The following is a 24,160-nucleotide window of genomic DNA, read 5'->3' on the forward strand; positions in this document are numbered from 1 at the left end:
GCCAATGGGCATTTCTCTCTCACATTGATGTTTCTCCCTCCCTCTCCCTTCCCCCCTCTCTTTAATGAGAATCAAATAAATCTTTAAAAAAATACAGTCATGCTCACATCGCTGGGGGAGAGAGGGTACAATGTATGCAATTATAAATGGTAGGTCACTACCAAATTATTTTAAAATAAGCATGGGAATGTAATTAGATACACGTGTACTAGAACACACCACCCCCTCCCTCAGTGACCTACATACTCAATTCCATTTGACCAATGCAGAGGCAGGGGGCAATCCTGACAGGGCAACCCTCTCGCAGATTATCAAGAGCTGACTTTTTCTTATGAACCATATACACAAACTACAACTAGGAGAATATCATCAAGTTCACTCAACATTATTGGAAATATACTATGTAGGGTATAAACCTTTATTAAAAAAAAAATCCCACCAGACTTCCAGCCAAAATACTGGTGTAGGTAAATGTGGTACTGGAATCCTCCTATAATCACATCAAAATTACAACTAGACTACACAACAACCACCATTCAGTACTTCCTGAAAACAAGCTGAGTGGAAGTTCTACAACTAAGGATTTAAAGAAGTTACACTGAGACTGGTATGAGGGGCAGAGACCTGAACGAGGCTGGTCCCACGCCCACGTGTGGCAGTTTAAAACTGAGAGGGGTATCTTGGCTATGCAGGTCTGCCCTGAGCAACGAGGGGTCCCAGCCCCATACCAGGCCCCCCCGCCCAGGGTTCCAGAGTCAGGAAGACAAGTCCCCATAACTTCTAGCTGTAAAAACCAGTGAGAATTGAGGACGAGTGAGAAGGACGGCTTCTGGAAACCCAGACGATCCTCTTAAAGGGCTCATGCACGGACTTACTCAGACTTACTCCTACTGAGCTCCAGTGCAGGGGCAACAGCTTGAAAGGAACCTGGGATATATGGGGAGGAACTGAATTGTGTGACATCAGGGTGAAAGCTGAGGGGCAGCTTTCTGCCAGACAAAAATGCTGGCAGAGACCTTCATTCCTTTTCTGAGACACAACCCAGCCGCCCACCACAGAGCAGGCAGACACCATGTCTGGGCCTCCATCAAACTGGCTCACACTGTTCACCCCACCCTGGTGATTCCCTGAGACACTGCCCCACCCAACTTGCAGGCCCACCCAAGCTATTTCCATTGGCTTTTCCATACAGATGGCCTCTCTTGCCACAAATAAGCAGAATGTGCCTCAAATAAGCAGCATTTGGCCTCTCTCTTAGCCCATACCTCTTGCTACGTGTCCCCAGGCCTAGCACTAGGAGCTACAGGCCCTGGTTCAGTTTGGCCTCTCCTTGGTACCTCCAGGCCCAGAACAAGTAGCAGCTATCTGTACATCACTTTGTAGCTTATGCCAGGTGGCCCCAAGCAGGGCACAGTTGGTGGCTGACCTTGCACCTCCCAGGAGGCCCCAGAACCAGTACATCTGGTGGACAGATTCAGACCATGCCAGATTACAATCCCACCACGTCCATGAACAACACACTCAAGGGGCAGAATTGGTGAGCACCAAAGCCCCACTGAAGCAAGTCCTGCTCTGTAGGGTAGACTTCTGCATAGCACCTCCACTATAGTCACAGCTGGTCCTCATAGCTGATATGCCTGGGGTTCAATCCCCCCAGTGCCGCCAACAGCATTCAAGGCTCAACTACAACAGGACAGTACATACAGCCCACACACGGGAATACCTGGAGCACTCAGCTTTGGTGACTGGGGAAGCTGTACCTCTGGACCCCCACAGGACACCTACTACACAAGACTACTTTGTAGATCAAGTCTGGGAGATGTACCAGCTCTAACTAATACATAGAAACAGACATAGGGAAGCAGCCAAAAGTCCCAAATGAAAAAAACAGGAGAAATCTCCAGAAAAAGAACTAAATAAAATGGAGGCAAGCAAACTACCAGATACAGAGTTTAAAACAATGGTTATAAGGCTGCTCAAAGAACTTAGTGAGAACTTCAACAGCATGAAAAAGTCATAGAAACCATAAAAAAAGTCAGAAATGAAGAATACACTAAATGAAATGGAAACAATTCACAAGGAATCAACAGTAGAGTGGATAAGTTTGATTCTCAACAACTGAAAATCAAATCAGCAAATATAAGGAAGCAAAAAACATCCAATCAGAATAACAAAAAGAAAAAAGAATCCAAAAACTTAAGATAATATAAGGAGCTTCTGGGACAACATGAAGCACACCAACATTTGCCTCATGACAGTGCCAGAAGGAAAAGAGAGTGAGCAAGAAACTAAAAACCTATTTGAGCCCTGGCTGGTGTGGCTCAGTGGATTGAGTGCTGGCCTGTAAAACCAAAAGGTCATTGGTTCCATTCCCAGTCAAGGCACATGGCTGGGTTGCAAGCCAGGTCCCCAGTTGGGGGCATGTAAGAGGTAATGGATCGCTGTATTTCTCACACATCGATGTTTCTCTCCCTCTTTCTCCCTCCCTTCCTCTCTCTGTAAAAAGAAATAAAATTAAATTAAATCTGGGAAGTGTGGACCACACCAAGACACATCATAATGAAAATGCAAAAGGATAAAAACAAAGAGAGAACCTTAAAGGCAGCAAGAGAAAAGCAGTTAGTTACCTACCACAGAGCTCCCATGAGACTGTCAGCTGATTTCTCAGCAGAAATTTTACAGGCTAGAAGAGACTGGCAAATAATATTCAAAGTGATGAAAAGCAAGGACCTACTGCCAAGACTGAGAATTTGCTCCTCAATTTGCTATTGCCTCACCCAGCAAAACTATCATTTAGAATCCAAAGACAGATAGCTTCCCACACAAGAAAAAGTTAAAGGAGTTCATTTCCATCAAAGCAATATTACATGAAATGTTAAAGCATCTTCTTTAAGAAGGAAAAAAAGATAAAAAAAAAAGAACAATGAAATGGCAATAAATATGTACCTATCAATTAAATCTAAAGAACAAAATAGATGAACAAGCAGAACAGAAACAGACTCATGGATAAAGAGAATATTTTGATTGTTGTCAGATGGAAGGGGGTGGGCGGGATGGGTGAAAAAGGTGGAGGGATTAAAAAGTACAAATTTGTTGTTACAGAATAGTCATGAGGATGTAAAGTACAGAATTAGAAATACAGTCAATAATATTCTAACAATTATGTATGGTGTCAGATGGTATGAGATTTATCAGGATGGCCACTTAGGGAGTCACATAATGTCTAATCACAGGGGTGTACACCTGAAACTAATATAATATTGTATGTCAACTGTAATTGAAAAATTAAAAATGATTTTAAAAAACAATTAAAAACAAATTTTTAAAGAACTATTAAAAAAATTCCCACCAAATTTGCTACTCTCACATAAGCATAAAGACAAGGATATTCACTGCTGCATTATAATAACCCCAAACTGGAAACCACTCTCATTTCCAGCAATGAGACTAGTCACATGAATTACGGTCTATATGAAATAGCATATGATGAAAACAGAAGAGCATGTATTGGCAGGGAGCAATCCTTAAGACATGTTAAGTATGCACTGTATGCTCCCATTTGTGTGTGTGGAGGGCACATACACATGGATACGAGACCTTTTTGGAAGGACAAGCAGGAACTGACCAAGTGGTTACCTCGGTGAGAACAGGGAGACAGGGAGGTGGGGAAAGGGAGGAAGGACGCCAGTTTTCATGTATAGGTTTCCAGCATATTTGGATATTGTTTTACCATCTTCATGTGTTAACTTAAAAATATTTTAATGTTCAATTGAAATGTCAAGTATAAATGTAACAATCCTAAAGAGACTTGGATATATCCTTTATCATCTATGTTTACAATACTATGGTCTTTGATTTGACCTCTTAATTTACTTCTCTGTGTGGGAATTGGGCAACAGAATTTGACTTTCTTTTGCCTTTATGTGTGAATTGTTTAACTATTCTCTTTTTCTCCTCTTCTTATACATATTGAAGGAAGAAGTCATTATTTCTACCTTTTTATCACAAATTTTGAATTTGCTATTGCCTCACACTATCTGTCCTTTCTTCATCCTGTCATGTAAGGGGTCACATTTGCCTACCATGGAGTGTTTCTAACATGCAGGCAGTGAATTTCATAGAATAATTTTAATAGAATAAAATTATCTATTAATAAGTGGAGGGGACAGAGGTGGACACTGCCACACTGCCCTTCATTCCAGTATGCTGTGGTCACCTTTTGCTGATAACCCAATTCCTGATACTTATGTGTTTTAATCTTTAATTTCTTTAGTTAAAATTTCCTCAGGAGCCGCTTTTGCAGAGATGTGTACTTTTGTCACATCTATTACCCATGTCCACATTCGTTTCCCATGTATTCACTGCACTGTCTAGGACATGTGCCAACTTTTGATAAAGTTCCTATTGGGCCATTTGTGTGAGGCAGTGATTATTGTCATTCTTCTTTTGATTACAAAGCAGTTTGGTGTAAAGTGGTATCTTTTTACAAATATTATTCTTACCACTTCGGTACAGGGGTATTCTTTTCATAGGTTATGTTCTTTTCTTTGGGTAATTATTTCTTATCTATACTTTAAAAAAGTCTTTTAATACATAAACAACACATAATGGTATAAAAATTCCAACAGTACTGAAATAATGTAAAAAGAGGCTGCTATTCCAACCAACTGCTGATCTATACCCTAAAGTAACCATTGTGACTCATTTAGTATCTTACCAAACATTCCCAAAGCATCTGCAAACACACAGGCACAGGAGACATAATCAAATCCTCTTTAAATTAAAATATAAAACTGGCTCATGCTGTATATACTCTTCTGCTACTTGGATTATTTGCTTTCTCCACAGGAGATACATTTTAAAGTCAATTCAGTGTTTTAAAGTCAATTACTTTTGTTTATTTTAATCAGTTATTTGTCATATAATTTAAAAACTAAATATTATTTAAAGGTATAAGATGAACAATAGCCCTCACCTCACTTTTATCTATTTCCCATTCTTCTCCTTTGCTCTTTTTGTTGTTTCTTTTGCCATTTACCCTTCTCAGCAATGTTTCTAATGTTATGTCTTCATTTATCAAGACATACAAGATGATCCCCGGCCAAATGGCTCAGCTGGTTGGAGCACTGTCCCATACACCAAAAGGTTGCAGGCCTAATCCCTAACTGGGTGTGTACAGGTGGAAACCAATTGATGCTTCCTTCTCACATTGATGTTTTTCACTCCCTCTCTTCCTCTAAAATTAATAAAAATATTCTTGGGTGAGGATTAAACACACACACACACACACACACACACACACACACAAGTTGAGTATTTGGCTCTCTTAACCTACCTTACAAACCAAACATTAAAACTGTTAGCACCATGTTTGGATAAGCATCATGGCTGTCATGCTTCCCTAACGACAATTATGTGAATTTTCTTAATTTTATTTATTTATTTTTAGAGAGAGGGGAAGGGAAAAAGACAGGGAGAGAAACACTGATATGCAATGGAAACATCAATCAGTTGCCTCTTGCATGCCTCGGTATGGGGACCTGGCCCACAATCCAGGCATGTGCCCTGGCTGGGAATTGAACCTGCAACCTTTCAGATTGCAGGCCAGGACTCAGTCCACTGAGCCACATCAGCCAGGGCAATGTAAATATTTTAAACTGCGCAGACATGCAGTATGTGTTGATTATTATTCCCTCCCTGAAAAACATTTCTCTTTCTACTGAATATTATAACAGCCTTGGTTATTGCTTATGACATTGCAGTGATTGATAGTTTTCTCTCCACCTTGGCTAAATCAAGCCTGTCAGTGGCCTCCAAATACAATATTCTACATTTGCCAACCTATACATAAGCCTACAATTCTAACTTTTCCCCCAGTGATCTTTCTCCTTATAGCCCTCCATCTGTGGCTCCACTGTGGACAGTGTCTTCCTGGGACTCCTTTTCACCTTATCCTGGGCATACCTGTCATCTCTCCTCTTTGTTGGATCTCCTGTTTTCTGTACCCCATGTCTTTCTAATTTTTGATCTATGCTCTTGTACTTCCTTTATTCTGCTAATATAGTGGATTATAGTAATTGACTTTTAAAGTTAAACTAACCTTGCCTTTTTAAACTCTACTTGGTCATGATTATTTTGTAATGCTCTTTATATACTGCTGGGTTCAATTAGCTAACAGTAATGATTGTTGCATCTATGTTCATGATGTATATTAAAGTGCCACTTTCTTTTCTTAGAATGTCTTTGGCCCATTTCACCACTGTGGTGACACTGTTTTCATAAAAGAAAGAAATGGCAATACATATTCTTTGGTCATAAAAAATTGAAACATAGCCATTTGTAACAAATTAATGGACCCTGAGGGATTATGCTAAGTGAAATAAGTCAGGTGAAAAGGACAAAAAGCATATGAGTCACTGTTATGTGGAATACAAAAACACACACACAGACAAGAAAAACAGAAACACACACAGAGACAACAAATTGGTTGGTTACCAGAGAAGAGGAACGGGTAAAGGAAGTCGAATGTATGGTAACGAATAGAAACGAGACTGCTGGTGTTGAGCATGGTGTAGTGCACACGGATATGGAGTTATAAAATTGCACACCTGAAAACTGTATGTTATAAACCAATGTAACCTCAATTTAAAAAAAGACTGGGAAGAAAGCACTACCTTTTCCCTAGTTTCTGAAGTCTGTATAATTAAAGGTTTTTCTTCTTTAAGAGTTTGATAGAACTCACCAATGGAGTTATCTGAACCTGGAGTTTTCTTTTGTAGGAAGATTTTTGATAATACATTTCTTTGAATATAAAGCTATTCAGAGTTTCTACTTCATCTATTATCAGTTTTAGTAAGCTATATTTTTCAAGGAACTTGCTGACTTCATTTGATTTATTGGTTTAAAGTTGCCCATAATATTCCTTATCATCCTTTTATTGGCTGTAAGATCTATAACATCCCCTATTTCATTCATGATAGGGATAATCTGTGTTTTCTTTTCTCATCCACTTTTGCTAGAGGTTAAACTTTATTAATCTTCTCAAAGAAGCAACTTTTGGCTTTGTTAAGGCTATTATTTATCTGTTTTAAATATCATTGATTTTTTCTCTTTTAATGTTTCCTTTCTTCTACTTACTTTGGATTTAATTTGTCTGTGTTTCCCTAGCTTCTTCCTTCCTTTCTAATATACACAAGGTCTGGCAGAAGTAAGGCTTGCTTGAGTGTGGTTGATAGGGTCATGAATGTCTCACACAAGATGGATAGCAATTTGAACATTTCACCTAAAATGTCATACGGTGCACACAAGTGTGATGTTTCTGTTACAGAATTTCATGCTTATGATTTTGTAATCAAAGATTTTGTAATAAAAAGGGGGTGTTAATTATGCCAGGCCCTGTATTTAAAGCTATGTAATTTAGGAAATAAGTACAATTTTACTGATTTGGCCTTTACTACTTTATTTCTATAGGTTATTCAACCTTGAAAGAAATTCCTAAGTCTATTTTAGGGAAAACTTTTTAGGAGAATCAGTAAATTCTAACCAGGAGGAGAATATTCATAAAAACCTAAAGAATGATTATAAGGATATCAAAAGCCTAACATTCCCATTACATAACTCTTGATTTTTCATTCCATTCCAATCTGGGTGCGTGTTTAGTCTAAGGATGCTTGAATTTTAAAAATCCGCAGTTCCTGTTTTGGATGCTTTTTGCAATTACAAGTGACTCATTCATCCATACTCAAGTTTTCGGATGCAAATGAAAGTATGACTTCACAGTTAATTTTAATTCTTTGACTAGACCAAACTGAGCATGCTGTCAAGATGAACTCTTCCTGTTGCTAAGTATTTCAATTAATGTAATGAGTGACTTTTCTTTAATTATTGTTTACATTATCTTTTTATATTCACCTTTGGAGATTTAACACCTTCCCTTTTTAATAATTCATTTTGAGTTCTGATTTTTAAATACCAGAAGGGTTATTGCATACAGATTTTATTTTCTTTATACTTATTCTGGATAGTACCAAACATTATTTCCATAAAATTCTTTTAAGAGTTTTTTTTTTAAAAGAATGACTGTGTTATAAAATGAATTTTTCAAAATCAAACCAAGCCAAATATTCCTAAATACACCTACAACCAAGTGAAGGTTTGTATATTTCAAAGATAATATTTTTTTCTAATTCACCATTGAAAACAATGGCCTTATCAAATTAAGTCAGCTAGTAGAAAAAAAATCTAATAGATTTTACATTTAGCCTAAGGTTAGTTTGGACAAGGGTTGGGGGGCTTTTGATTTTTTCTCTTAAGATTGATTTATTTTTGAGAGAGGCGAAGAGACGGAGAAAGAGAGGAAAGAGAACATCGGTGTGAAAGAGAAACATCAAGAGGCTGCCTCTTGTATGCGCCCAATGGGGGACCAAACCCGCAATGCAGCCATGTGTCCTAACTAGAAATTGAACCAGTGACCTTTTACTTTGAGGGAGGGATGCACAACCAACTGAGCCACACAGTCAGGGCAGGCTTTTGATTTTTAAATCACAATGGAAAATTGCTTTATTACATGAGTCAAGATATGATATAATTCAACAGAATGAAATGTGTACCTATACACAGACTTTTGCTTCTAACAAATTCATCTTTAAAAAAATAAGAAAAATGTTAAAAATCGTATCTTATTTCGGCATCATATTTTTAAAAACCCAACATTTTGCCATAAGACAAGTTTGTATAATTAAACACTTCAAAATATAATATAGCATGTATTATTTTCTCACAGGGCACCAGGTACTAATATGTATAGATCACTTAAAAAATAACAGAAATTGTATGAAAATCAGCACAATACTTCATTTATTTATTGTATTTGGCAGAAAGCACAGATATCCAGCAATATTTTAAACATGTAAAAAAGTCAAATGCTGAACAGTAATGGGGATTTTCTTTTTTTTACATAATTAATAGTAATGAGCACACGTATGATTCTGCGAAGCTAGCAAAATAAGGGTGCTTGGCTTCTGAACATACACCACAAATACACACACCAAAAAACAATATAATTTATCTTCACAAAAATTACAGCCAAGCAATAGAAAAGAAGGTTAATAATGAAGATACTAACACGTATGTTCACTACATATATCTCATACATTAAAATGCTACATCTTGTACCCTGAAATGCCATGTGTAGAGAGCCAAGCACAGTAAATTTAGGCTCATCACTGAGGTTGAGAATTATCTGAGAAGAATTTAATGCTTATTTGTAACATACTCAAATTCTATGCAGCAATTCCTAGATCATAACAATGTATTCCACTATGTATCTGAGAAGTAGAATCTTTGTTGGCAGTATAAAACTTCTGACCAGTACCAAAATTCTGATAAAACACAAACTGAAGGCATTTTTTAGTGTATGCAAATGTTACAGGGGGCATCAATGACTGTGGGAGAAGGTCACAGATTTCACACTAAGTTTCTGCTGAGCTTTGTCAAACCAAACAGCTCAACTATAAGGCAAGAAAAAATAACCCCCTATAACAGATTAGTAGGTCTTACCAAGTAAAGATAGGAATTTAATTTTAGGGAAAAATTATCTACATAAACAGATCCGAAACAACTGGAACTGAAATGAACATCTAAAATTACCCAACGTCTTGACATTCAGTCCTTGGTTCAGAAGCCTGACAAACAATCTGTTGGTATATTTTATCAAATTAACTTAGAATCAGCACCAGTCCCCAAAACCTCAAATTATTATATTTAATCTTCATTCAAATAGATCCTTTTGTGCTATTAAAACATATCTACAATTAAATTAAAGAAAGCTGAATTTACTCAACTTATGTATTTTTGTATAGACTGGGTAGCAACTTAAATTTTGATTTACTTGTGCTTCTGTTCTGGGGCACTTTGATTGAAGAGAAATTCAATTCACAAGATTACATTTTGCTAAAGCATTCCTTAGCATTGGTCCAAACTTGAATTCCCTTTAAAAAACAAAACAAAACAAAAAAAAAAAACAAGAGAATTTTAAAATGTGATTTTGAAAGGATCCTGGAAGCCCAAGTATCTGGATTGCTGGTATGCGACATTTTGCTTTTTGGAATAATTAACAAGTCTAGCAACAACTGACACTTTCTGGCAATGGCTAATATAAGTGAAGGTCTAACCCAGAGGTGTCAAACTCATTTTCACTGGGGGCCACATCAGCCTCAAGGTTGCCTTCAAAGAGCCGAATGTAACTTTGGGACTGTGTAAATGTAACTACTCCTTAACTAGGGGCAAGGAGCTCGGCCCTGCCACTGGGTAGAAACAAGGTGCCAGCTGGCCGGATTTAGTCCACAGGCTTTCTGTTTGCCACCTGTGGTCTAACCCCTTCTGAAAATAAGAAAATCATTTGTATCAGCCTATCTTCAAAATGCAGACAGAAAACTACCACTTCTTTTTCAAAAACTGATTTTCAAGATTCAAAACATAAACTCATTTACTCACATGACATATTTGTATCATTTCTATTTGTAAACCAAACATGTTTTCATGCAGTTTTTCTATGTAATTTTTTTAAAGGTTTTATTTTATTTTTAGACAGAGGGGAAGGGAGGGAGAAACAGGGAAAGAAACATCAATGTGTGGTTTCCTTTCACGTGCCCCCTACTGGAGTCCTGGTCTGCAACCCAGGCATTTGCCCTGACTGGGAATCGAACTAGTGATCCTGTGGTTCATAGGCTGGCATGGCTGTCCACTGAGCCACACCAGCTAGGGCTCTATGTAATTTTTGAAAAAAAAGAAAAAACCTTATTAGTCTAACAATTAAATATGAATGAACAGATTATTAAATCATTACTCTAACAACTTTTTAAAAAAGATTTATTTCTTTTTAGAGAGAGGGAAAGGGAGGAAGAGAGGGAGAGAAACATCAATGAGTGGTTGCCTCTCGCACACCCCCATCTGGGGACCTGGCCTGCAACCCAGGCATGTGCCCTGACTGGGAATCCAACTAGTGACTCTCTGGTTCACAGGCAGGCCCTCAATCCACTGAGCCACACCAGCCAGGGCTAGTAACTAATGTTTTGATAGAAACCAATTATACTAAACTATAAAATCCCTCTCAATGGTTCTGGTAAGCTACTTTGCACGAAGTTAATATTGATACAGTATACCTAATATGCTTAAACAAAAGGCATGTTTGGAGAAATTTAACAGTAAAATCTAAGGAAGTGGTAGAAATAAAATTTTTTTTTCAATAACAAGATACATATTCTCTAATAGTTACTAAACTATGAAGACATACTTTAATATTTACATGTTAAAATATGTATATATTTAATGAGGCTTCAAACAACAGGGAAAACAAAAAACAAAAAACACAAGAATTCAGGCCCTGACCAGGTTTCTCAATTGGTTAGAGCATTGTCCCAATACACCAAGGTTGCAGGGTCAATTCCCGGTCAGGGCACATACAAGAAACAACCAATGAATGCATCGATATGTGGAACAACAAACTGATGTTTCTCTTTCTCTCCCTAAAAATCAATTTTAAAAAAGAATCTTTTCAGTTTTTTTCTTCCTTGATGGAATATAAAAAACACATAAATTAAAAAAAAACAAAACACAAAAATCCTTTAAAATGCCTCAGATTGGCTGGATAAAGTACTATCTGATGAATAGAGTATCCATTCTTAGAAAGGATAAGACAGATCTTATGCACTGTCACAGCAAGATGTCCATGAGACACCAACTTGAAATGTAAGAATGGTGCACTAGTACATGTAATGCAATCTTGTTTGTTGTGGGGAAGAAGAAAGTGTATATTTTCTGACCGACTGTATGTATAAAAATGTCTGAAAGGATACACGTGAAGGTGTAACAGTGGTCAATTTTCTAAAAGAGATTTGAGTAAGAGGATAAGAATTTTTATTTAATAATATTTCTGGATTGTTTGATATTTTTACAATGAACAAATGTTATTTTTAACATTTAAAAACATTTCAAAAATTTATTTTCATCAGTAACATTTTTTAATTAAAAAATATAGCTTGAAAACCAATCATCTCTTTAAAAAGCCTCAGCCTCCTTGATTCAATTAGAAAATTCACTATCAAAAAGGTTGACCAAAGAAATACAAGTGATATTTACTTTTAATGTTAAATTAATATTTTATTAAAATTTTTGTTTTGGTTTATTACTACTGTAATTTAGTATTTGATCATATTTAATTACCATTATAATTACATTAACAAAGTATGATTTTAAGCTATATACGAGTAAAATATTCCAAATATGGCCACCCATATTTATCAAAAAACAAAACAAAACAAAACAACAAAACAAAACAACTAATGTTATTCTTAACTTCTTGTACTTAAAAGAAAAGAACATTGTAGCTCTAACCAAGTAGCTTAGTTGGTTAGAGTGTCATCCTGATATGCCAAGGTCGTGGGTTCAATATCCCGTCAGGGCACATATAAGAATCAAATGATGAATGCATTAAGTGGAACAACAAACTGATGTTTCTCTCTTTCTCTCTCCCCCACACCAAGTCAATAATTAAAAAAAAAAGAACACTGTAGATTTTCAAATATAAAAACCTTTTCCTATTATGGGAAATAATAAAACATGATGAAACTTTCTAGTACTATTCTTGGGAAATAAGGTGAACACACACTCTTATTAATCTCATGGGAGTAAACTATTGCTTACTACAGTTATTCTCTTAGGATACATGAGTTGACTCACAAGATATCCAAGGTACATCCAAATGTACCCATAGTAATATCTTTTTTTATTCAGAGATTAATTTCTAGCACCTTCAATGGACCCACTCTAAGCAAATGGGGAAAAAAGTTCTTTGAACCATTATATAAAGTCTGCATTTTATTTGGGGAAAGAAACAAATGGAAGATCACAAGCAGCTTATTAATAAGTCTTTTATAGGAAAACAAAACGAAACCAACTCAGAAAACCTTTGTTACCTGATCTTTCAGGCCTCCCAAGATTGAAAAAGGAAGATTAGTAAGACTGTAAGTGAGAAGCACTCTGTGACGCAAGGCAGGCGGTGGAGTTGACAGGATAATAGCAACAGACAGAAACACCACCAAACTGCAATAGAGTCAATCATCAGCATTTGCAGATCAGTGGGTCATGATTTTAACTTCTCTTAAGTGACCCAAAGATCCACAACATAAATTACCTTACAATTTCGATGAGTCAAAAATATTATGAATTAGTCCAATACAAAAGGAGCCCACTTGACTAGTATATAAGTCTGGTGCTTGTGCCTCAAAATATGTTCTTTACTGCAATTACTGATGATGTAAGAGAAATGGTCTAGGTGAGAAGTGATGGTTCCTAGCCATAAAAACAGACTATGGATAAATTAAAGCATAAAAGTATTTACAGGAGTGTGCCTTTCCTTCTAGGAAGGTCTTCATAAATATGGGAATTCATCTTACTATATGGTTTTCTGAGATAAGGCATATAAAATCACTTGATGAATTGTGAAGTGCTAGACAAATGTAAAGCACACAGACAGATTGTGAGTTACGAGTTAAGAATGTTTTTTATTTTGTTCTTATAACAGCATTTTAGAAAGAGTTCCACCACTATGAAAACACTTATTTTAACTAAAATGAGCGTCAATGTTTGTACCTTCTACAGACAGCATAGCTTGCATTTGGTTGCATTATTTTTCAACCAAAGTACCCATCTTTGTTAGGAATCATATTTTACTGCCCCACTCAAAGACCGCCATATAACCAAATACAAGTGACAAATGGAACATACAAGTTTGGAACTTTGCATGAGTTGGAGACGCAGCAACTGATATTTTGATTATGCCCCTTCTTTTAAAGTTAAGTAGATAAATTGGGAAGTACTCTGAAAGGGAGGAAAAGTGGGCTTAAAAATGAAAACAATAAATATTTTGATTCAAATAAAAATAGTTTTTTAAAAATCTGTAGGAACTTCACTGAAACCAAAACGTACCTTTTTGCACATACTGATCTGCATGACTGCATAACTTATGAGGGCCTCCTTTAAATCACGGTTCTTTTGCTCCTTGAAACGTTCAATATCGGCCCAAGCATTTTTCACAAATTCTCTAAAATAAAAGGTATAGTCATTGTTATTATCGTTATTTTTTTTAATATTTTATTTATTTATTTTTAGAGAGGAGAAAGAGAGGGAGAGAAACATCAGTGTGTGGTTGCTTCTCACATGTCCCCTATTGGGAACCTGGCCCACAACCCAGGCATGTGCCCTGACTGGGAATTGAACCAGAGACCCTTTGGTTTGCAGGCCGGCACTCAGTCCATTGAGCCACACCAGCCAGGGCTAGTCACTGTTATTATTATTTAAATTAAGTAAACTTATTTTATAAATTCAAATAACCAGTTCTCATTTGAGTTGGTTTTTATTTTTCTATACATGGGATAAGATCTATTGTGTAAGATCTATTTTTCTCTTCCTAAAAATTAGTGGGAGAAAAAGCAGATAAATATTCTACTACATTTTTTTTAAAGATTTTATGTATTTATTTTTAGAGAGGGAAGGGAGGGAAAGAGAGGGAAAGAGAGGGGGGGGGGGAGGGAGGGAGGGAGAGAGAAAAGTCAATGTGCGGTTGCTGGGGGTTATGGCCTGCAACCCAGGCATGTGCCCTGGCTGGGAATCGAACCTGGGACACTTTGGTTCCCAGTCCGCGCTCAATCCACTGAGCTACGCCAGCCAGGGCTCTACTACATTTTAATAATCTATATCTCTGCCACAAGAATTCCAGCTTCAAATTATTCCTATAAAACAGACAGAGGTGGCTCACTGCACCAGTTCACAGGCCTAACAGATACCACATGAAGTTGCCTGCCTGGGGTCACTGGGAAATATATACTCATTTTGACAAGATGGATTACATATCACATTTACCATGTACTTGCTTATAATGACAACTAAGTTTTAAAAATTCTGATAAGCATTTGTCTTTTTAACTGTATTCATGAAAGTTTACTTTGACTTATTTGGTGCCAAGAATTCTAAAAATTAACAAAACCACCTCCAAACCAATGACATTCTCTTTGTCTGCCTTGGTCTACTCACTGACTAACATATGAAAACAATAAGGAAAATGAACTGAACAGTGATGGCAGATCTTTGAAAACTGAATTTCTAGAAACATTTATGTAATAATTACATAGCAAGCCCTATGCAAGATGTTGGAACATAAAGATGAAAAAGACAGTCACTGGCTTTGAAGAGCTTGTAATGTAGCCAGGGACGCTCACACAGAGCAACTAACCAACCAGTACAACACTGCTGTGCTACAGTGGCATGAACCAAATGTTACAATAGCCTGTGAGGATAACAGAAGGCTTCACAAAGGAAGTAACACAAGAGCTGGGCACTGAAGAATGGTCAGGCTTTTGTTTAATGACAGGAAAAAAGGGCAGAGGGAATATGCAAAGGATAGAAATCATGAATAGTACAGCAAAATAATATTAGAAGCTAAAATTTTCCTCCTCCCTCCCCCATACTAAAAGTGCTTCTATAACATATTTTTGATAACTCGAATTTCTTAGGAATTCAGTAACTGCATTTTAGAAGCACATGCTATATCCAGAGATACTAATGAAACTGGAAATTACTATAAAGCAACAATCTGTCATGTAGACATGACTGGCTTTGTTAAACATCTCAGCATTTTTACCTGCCTTCCAGATTTTTAGACTTTAGCTGCTGTTCTCCTTCACTTATTTGTTCTTCAAGCACCTTGATTCTGGCTTCTCTCTGCTCCGGAGTTTCTTGACCGAAGAGCTTCGTAGTCATTCCTTTCAAAGAAAATGTTCTCACAGTCTAAAATGATATAGAAATAGATGAATGGATAAACATGATATATACACACAAAGAAATATTACTGAGTCATAAAAGGAAGGAAACTCTGACATATATTATAATATGGATGAGTCTTGAGGACATTATGCTCAGAGAAAATAAGCCAGTCACAAAAAGACAAATACTCTCTGATTCTACTCATAGGCGGTGTCTAGAGTAGCCAGCTTCACAGACAGAAAGTACAATGGTAGTTGCCAGAGGTTGGGGAAAAGGTAAACAGACAGGTGATGTTTAATGGGTTTATTTTCAATTTTGCAAGGTGAAGAGTTCTGGAAGTTGGTTGCACAATGTGAATGTACTTACTCCTGAATTGTACACCTAAGAACAGTTAAGATGATAAATTTTATGTTATATATATTTTACCACAATTAAAAACTTAAAAAAAAAGGGAACAAAGCTTTTCTCATTCCCCCCTGCCGGATCAGAGGCACCATAAGCATACAACCAAGGGGCTTCTAATACGACTGCTAACACTGGAATAATATGGAATACACAAAAAGGGTAAAATTCTAACCAAACTTCTTAAAGGAATGGAAAACTTCTGGCTGAAGTAGTAGGCAAATTATTTCTTAAAAAAAAAGATTTTATTTATTTTTAAACAAAGGGAAAGGAGGGAGAAGAAGAGGGAGAGAGACATTGATGTGCAAGAGAAACATGAATCTGCTGCTTCTCACGTGCCCCCACCTGGGACCTGGCCCGCAACCCAGGAATGTGCCCTGACTGGAAATCAAACTGGTGACCTTTCGGTTTGCAGGACAACATCCAAGCCACTGAGCCACACCAGTCAGGGCACGTAAATGATTCCTTTATATTAGTAGTCATATTTTTCAAAATTACTCTGATTCAACAGGTCAAAAAAAATAAACCAAACAAAAAAAAACATTTAAAATTGGCTTAATATTATTACAATGAAGTATGGGCATCTTTAATAAATGTGATGCCCAAGCATTAAGCCTCACTGTGTTAACATCTCTCCACTCTCTGCAGTTTGCAAATAGAAACACTTTTCCCATCACATGTAAGAGCAGAGAACCAAGCTCCCTGAAAATGTACTGGGAATTTCCCGAGTTTTAATAATAAATTAAGCCTAGTATAAAACCATTTCATGGCCAAAGGTGTTTTCCTACATAAATCTATGATTTTTCACACATGTAGCAAGTGAGTAACCTTATAAGCACTTTTAAAATTGAAGTACTTGTTAGCTATGAAGTGACTTATAAATGGTAGCACTGCTACTGTTTCATTACTTGCAGATTGTGTACTCTCACCGTGACAGCAAACTTATTTCAACGATAGCCAGTAGAGTAAAAAGCTGGTTATAAAAATGATCTAAGCCCTGCCTGGTGTGACTCAGTGGACTGAGTGTCAGCCTGCAAACTGAGAGGCCACCAGTTCAGTTGGGGCACATGCCTGGGTTGTGGGCCAGGTCCCCCTCTGGGGGCATGTGAAAGGCAACTGATCAATATTTCTCTCCTTCTCTTCCTTTTTCTCTGAATATAAATAAAAAAAATTTTAAAAAGATCTAAGTCTAATACAGTAAGATACAGAATTTTCTTCAAAAGACTCACTGTAAGCATTCAACAACAAAGTACACAAAAATCTCCTTGTAGAGAGGTGGATAGATTTTAACTGGGTATAGCTTTACAAAATAAACTAAAATACCTTGTAATATTAAAGCTGACAAAGAGTTTTGGGGGATTGAGGTCATGACTTCAATCCCCCCAAATAATGGTTATTTTGTTCATTTGAACTTAATCAGAAATGACACTTCACAGAGAAATGTTAGCAAATAGCTGACAATACTACAGCTTACATGTTTTTATATCAAGATCACAACCCAAAGAATTACCAAGTTATTCCAAAATTATTCCCCTGTAAAAGCTACAGGTATCCTGAGTATTACAACTGCAGCTTATTCCATATAAGGCTTGCTACAATAACACCAGAGAAGACCTCAATGGGAAAACACTCACCCCAGTTGCCAGTTCCTCACATTGCTGCTTCTTGGACGCTAGGTCCTGAGCAGCCATCTCCAAGTCATACTGCATAAGTTCATGTTTCCTGCACACAGCCCTAGGGAATGGAAAAAAGTGCTGCCATTTAATTTTTGTGGCTTCTCTTTTAGTACATTAAATTTTTTTTCACGGGAGGCACCACAATGTCTTGGCAGGGTCATAAATTGCGCACCCAGAATTTTCAAGTTTAAATGTACTAGCCCAATATTAAAAATTAAATCTAGCAGGACCTAAACATAAAAACCTTGTATGTCTTAAAACAAGAAGTTGTATTCTAGATACTCGTAATTTTTTCCTATAAACATACAAAATTATCACATCATAAAAAATATTTTGTATAACAGAGACTAATGCTATAATCTTATAGCAACTGAATATTCTTCCAAAATATATCTCAAAGCTTTCTTCTTTTTTATTTAGATACATCTATTAATTTTTATTATCATAAAAGTAATCATGCTTATTGTAAAAAAAATTCTAACACATAAATGCACAAAATAAAGTTTCAAGAACCCTGTCTTTTCCCCAACCCCACTATCTGGACACAACTTAGTTAACTGATGGTACATATTCTTTCAGACTTTAGCTAGGCATTTACAAATACATTATCTGCATGTCCCAAGTGAGTCCACATCTTTTCTTACTTAACTATAGACCATGAACATGTTTCTATATCAATACACGTTAATTTTTTCCATAATTTTTAAAAGCCTCAGGAAATTCCACTGTATTTAGCAACTTTCTACTGCTTGGTAACTTGAAAACCTTGGTGAAACTACTTACTACTCAAAGCTCTAGAAGGAAAATGGCTAAAAATGTTATGTTTTCAAACCAGCTACTGAAAAGGTAAAGAAATAGTACTCCACTGTTTTACTAACAGAATTGTTTTTGTAATAGAATTTTTATACTGCTTTTAAAAGTGACAGGAAAATTACCAAAACTGGTTACAAACAAAAGCAACCTGTCATAAGAAAATGATTCACTTTTCTAAAATACAAAGAAAAAATATTGTAACTTCTTAATTAATATGACTGCCTACCAGAGGGTTCTGTTTGGCTCTGTAAGAGATACCACAAAAGAAGAAGACAAAGTCCTGATACTAAGAAGTTTTAAATACTAAGGAGGTAAGATATGCAGGCACGAAAAAATTACAGAATAAAAATGGCAACATACAACCTAGTAACAGATAGTGTTACACACATACTCAATCTGTTCTTTCCTTCTGACCTTCAAAAAAAAAAAAAAGTACAAAGAACATACACAGACCTGATGCCTGAGAGTGACAAGTTTTATCAATGTAATATTTCAAGGACAGGGATTATCTTAAATTTCCATGCCTAGCACTCTGAAACACAGAGGACTACAGAGATATTTCATTCAGTACCTGGAGGAATAAGTTCAATTAAAAATTTTACTACTCATTAAAAAAACCTCACTATTACTATTTTAGAGAAGCATGTAGAAGACTGACCAGCCAGAGGACTGCATCTGAAACATTTACATACTTACCGTAGGGCTTCTGCATAAAAAAGATACTCCTTTAACTGATCTGCATAATGTTCTTCATCTTCCAAAATATCATCAATAGAAGATGCATACCTGTTTAAAAAAAACACTGCAGAAATAACTTTTACCAGTTAGGACGTTATAAAGAAGCTAATCAAAGTGTGGTCCACAGACCACTTGCTATCCATTAGTAACAAAGGTAGGTACAGAAAGTGAGAATAAACATTTAGAAATATTTATAGGGATTTCTAATTACCATGACACAATTTTATTGCATTTATTTACTATAATGTTTCAATCAGCAATGGCTTGGAAATAGAAAAAACAAAAAAAATGGTCCTCCTTACAGGTAGCTTAAGAAGCATTGTTAAGACTGTAATATATTTTGTTCAAAGATAACTATAGTATAAAGATACTATACAATACTACAAAATCTGTAGAAAGAATAACAGTTTAGTATAACTGGTGCACAATGTTCTTGGTAGCAACCACATACAGTAATGCCAAAAAGCTATCAAAGGAAAAGTTAAGCAAATAATGATTACAGAAAATTTCAGAAGCCTTATTTTAATCAAATTCTCAATAAATCTCTGCTTTGATTCAACCAACCCCTCATTGTTATACCATTCTTGTTCCTGGACCTGAATCTTTCCTTGCATAGAAATGTGATGGCTCTCCAAATCCTACAAGCACGTAACCTGAACACCTCTAGGAAATCTTGACAGATTACTTAAGTCCGTATTCATCATGTTACATCTAATCTCTTACCAACAATGTAAAACTTATACTGTATCAAAGTGCTATCTCAAGTATTGGTTTTATTCCTCTGATCACACTATAAATTCTGTAAGGACATGGGTCATGCCATTTACGGCTTCTGTATAGTATGATGGTCATGCTATTTTCAAATTAATTCTGATTCCTTAGTGTGGGAATAAAAGAAATACTGTCTCTCGGCCTGCTTCATGTAGGTAAGCAAACAAAGTTCACTGAAGTTCTAAAAATAAATAAGTAAACCTAAGTTAAGGTTCACTAAAAAGTGATGTGCTTATAGGATTTATAAAAGTAGCAAATTACATGTTCTATAATTAAAAATTTGCATTTCTAGAGTGTGGAATATTTTCTAAGAATCACTGCTTTGAGTAGGGAAAACTGCCTTTAGCTCATAACCCTATGATACTGGAAGAGTTAATGTCAATGAAACAAAAAAGAAAACCACAGGACTAGTGGTTTAAAAAATAGGGTAAACAACACACTCTTGGGTAGGAAAGTTTAACTGATCAAGTATTTTAGCTACAAGTACTAACATTAATTTTATTTAATACTTTATAATCAACTGAAGGGATAATACTAAATTCCTGCAAATACTGAAAATGTTATGTCAACAAAATGAAGGAAGACTTCTTAACAAACTGGTTGAAAAGTAGCCAGTTAGCTGAAATATGGCCCACAGAAAAATACCTAGATAAAATTTATTTTAAAAATTTATTATTATTGAACTGTGGTTCTTTACATATTAAAGTTAGAAATGTTTAATCCTAGTCTGTGACTTGCTTTTCGTCATCTTAATGGTGTCTTCTGTGTGTATGTGGTAAAAAATACATAACATAAAATCTACCTTTTTAAAAAAAATTTTAGACCTGACTGGTGTGGCTCAGTGGATTGAGTGTCAGCCTGTGAACCAAAGAATCGCTGGATCTATTCCCAGTCAGGGCACACAGTGGATGCCTGGTTTGCAGGCTAGGTACCCAACAAGGGGCACATGAGAGGCAACCATACATTGATGTTTCTCTCCCTCTTTTTCTCCTTCCCTTCCCCTCTCTAAAATAAATAACTAAAATCTTAAACAAAATTTTTTAAATCCTCACCCAAGGATGTGTTTATTGACTTTTTAAAGAGAGAAGAAGATTGACCAGTTGCTTCCTGTACACACCCCAACCAAGTACCAAACCCACAACCTAGGTATGTGCCCTGACTGGAGATCAAATCCACAACCTTTTGGTGTATGGAACCAATTCCAACCAACTGATCCACCTGGCCAGGGCCCTTTTTAAGAATTTTTAAGTGTACAGTATGGTGGCATTAAGACAGATTCACATTTTTTAAAAAAATATTTCTTTATTTTACTTTATTTATTTTTAGAGAGGGAAGGGAGGGAGAAAGAGAGAGAAACATCAATGTGCGGTTGCTGGGGGTCCTGGCCTGCAACCCAGGTGTGTGGCCTGACTGGGAATCGAACCTGCAACACTTGGGTCCGCAGCCCGTGGCTCAATCCACTGAGGTGCGCCAGCTAGGGCTAGATTCACATTTTTTTAAATTGACTTGAGAGAGACAGAGAGAGGGAAGGAGAGGTGGGGTGGTGAGGGAGGAGAGAGAAAGAGAAGCATCAATCTGTTGTTCCACTTGCTGATGCATTTACTGGTTGATTCCTGTATGTGCCCAGACTAGGAATCAAACCTGCAACCCGGGCATATCAGGACCATGCTCTCACCAACTGAGCTATCTGGCCAGGGCCAGATCAGTCCAGTATATTCACGCTATTGTGCAACCATCACCACCATCCATCTTCCCAACTAAAACAGTACCCACTGAACAGTAACTCCTACATTCTTCCTCCTCCATAGGCTCCATTTGTCTTTTGATAGGCAAAATTTTAAATTTTAATGAAGAACAATTTACCACTATATTTTTCTTCTGATGTCCTCCTTCAGAAATCTTTGCTTGCTCAAAGGTTGCATCAATATTTTCCTGTTTTCTACTAAAAAGCTGTAATTTTAACTTTTGCACTTATGCATATGGTCCAAATTGAATTAGTTTTTATATAAGGTGTGAAATATGCCTCAAGGTTCATGTTTTTCCCTCCATGCAGGTATCTAATTTCCAGAATAATTTCTTGAAATGGACTACATAAATATAAGTCTATTCCTGTACTCTACTCTGTTCCATTGATTTATTTATCTCAATACCTTACTACTGTGGTAACGAAGTCTTAAAATCAGGTAATATACTCCAAATTTTTTTTCAAGATTATTTTGGCTATCCTGGATCCTCTGAATTTCCATATACATTTTAGAATCAGCTTCTCAATTTCTGTTACATAGTCACTGTAATTTTGATTAGAGCTATAATCCAGAAGAATGGTCATATAAACATTATTGAGTCTTCCAAACCATGAACATGATGTCTCTCTCCATTTAAGTTTTCTTTAATTTCTCTAAGCAATGTTTATATATAAAGTTTTCAGTATAGAGGTCTTTCACATCTTTCATTAAACTAATCTCTAAGTACTCTGATTTGATGCTACTACAAATAGCATTATTTTTTAAATTTTTATTTTCCAGTTGCTAGTATATAAAAACCAATAATTTTTTTATATATTGCTAGTTCTATAACATTTTTGGTTGAATCTTTGTTTTTTTTTCCCCAAAGATTTTATTTATTTATTTTTGACAGAGGAGAAGGGAGGGGGATAAAGAGGGAGAGAAACATCAATTTGTAGTTACCTCTCGTGTGTCCCCTACTGGGTACCTGGCCTGCAAACCAGGCATCCACTGGGTGCCCTGACTGGGAATTCAACCAGCAACCCTTTGGTTCATACGCCAGCACTCAATCCAGTGAGCCACACTAGCCGGGGCTGATTCTTTATGTCTTTTAATGTAAAAGATACTGTTAACTGCAACTAAAGACAGTTTTACCCCTTCCTTTCTAAGATTTATTCTAAGATGGGTTTTCTGGACTCATGGCACAATTAGGACCTCTAAGACAATAGCAGACAACCTTGCTTCTTCCTGATTTTATGAGAAAGTGTCAATATTTCACTATTAAGTACAATATTAGCTGTACGTTTTAGACTGAGATAATACCTTTCATTCCTAATTAGATCATTTTTACTGTGAATTAATGCTAAAATGCTTTTTCTACATGTATTGAAACAGACTTTCTTTTCTTTTTAATTTTATTTTAATCATTGTTCAAGTACAGTTTTCTCCCACTTACTCCCATTCCAGCCCACCCACCCAACCCTCCCCTCTTCTCCCCCATTACCCCCCACCTAGTTTTTGACCATGTGTCCTCCAAATTTGTTCCTGTAAACCCTACCCATTCCCCCCTGAAATTCCCTCTTCTCTCCCCTCTGGTCACTGTCAGTCTGTCCCCTATTTCAGTGTCTTTGGTTATATTTTGCTTGTTTCTTTGTTTTGTTGTTTAGGTTCCTGTTAAAGGTGAGATCATGTGGTATTTGTCTTTCACTGCCTGGCTTGTTTCGCTTAGCATAATGCTTTTCAGCTCCATCCACGCTGTTGCAAAGGGTAGGAGCTCCTTCTTTCTTTCTGCTGCATAGAATTCCATTGTGTAAATGTACCATAGTTTTTTGATCCATTCATTTACTGATGGGCATCTAGGTTGCTTCCAGCACCTAGCTATTGTAAATTGTGCTGCTATGAACATCGGGGTGCAGAGGTTCTTTTGTATTGGTGTTTTAGTGTTCTTAGGATAGAGTCCCAGCAGTGGAATTGCAGGGTCAAAAGGCAGATCCATTTTTAGTTTTCTGAGGAAGTTCCATACTGCTTTCCATAGTGGTTGTACCAGTCTGCAGTCCCACCAACAGTGCACTAGGGGCCCCTTTTCTCCACAACCTCTCCAATACTTGTTGTTTGTTGCTTTGTTTATGGTGGCCATTCTGACTGGTGTGAAGTGGTATCTCATTGTGGTTTTAATCGCATCTCTCTGATAGCTAGCGATATTGAACATCATTTCAT

At 36.5% G+C, this 24,160-nt stretch overlaps 1 protein-coding gene across 1 annotated transcript in view; it reads right to left on the bottom strand.

The window, feature by feature from the left end:
• Positions 1-8,571: 8,571 nt before the first annotated feature.
• SNX4 (sorting nexin 4) overlaps positions 8,572-24,160 on the bottom strand; it is a 78,366-nt gene continuing 62,777 nt past the window's right edge. Inside the window, exons 10-14 of the mRNA XM_028504633.2 lie at positions 19,407-19,496; positions 17,856-17,955; positions 15,698-15,843; positions 13,987-14,101; positions 8,572-9,989 (exon numbers count right to left, since the gene is read on the bottom strand). Coding sequence (XP_028360434.1) covers positions 9,942-9,989; positions 13,987-14,101; positions 15,698-15,843; positions 17,856-17,955; positions 19,407-19,496 — 499 coding nt within the window. The 3' untranslated portion in view covers positions 8,572-9,941. The remainder of the gene's footprint in view (positions 9,990-13,986; positions 14,102-15,697; positions 15,844-17,855; positions 17,956-19,406; positions 19,497-24,160) is intronic.

This window comes from Phyllostomus discolor, chromosome 2, assembly GCF_004126475.2.
Source record: "Phyllostomus discolor isolate MPI-MPIP mPhyDis1 chromosome 2, mPhyDis1.pri.v3, whole genome shotgun sequence".
Classification (NCBI taxonomy): Eukaryota; Metazoa; Chordata; class Mammalia; order Chiroptera; family Phyllostomidae; genus Phyllostomus; species Phyllostomus discolor.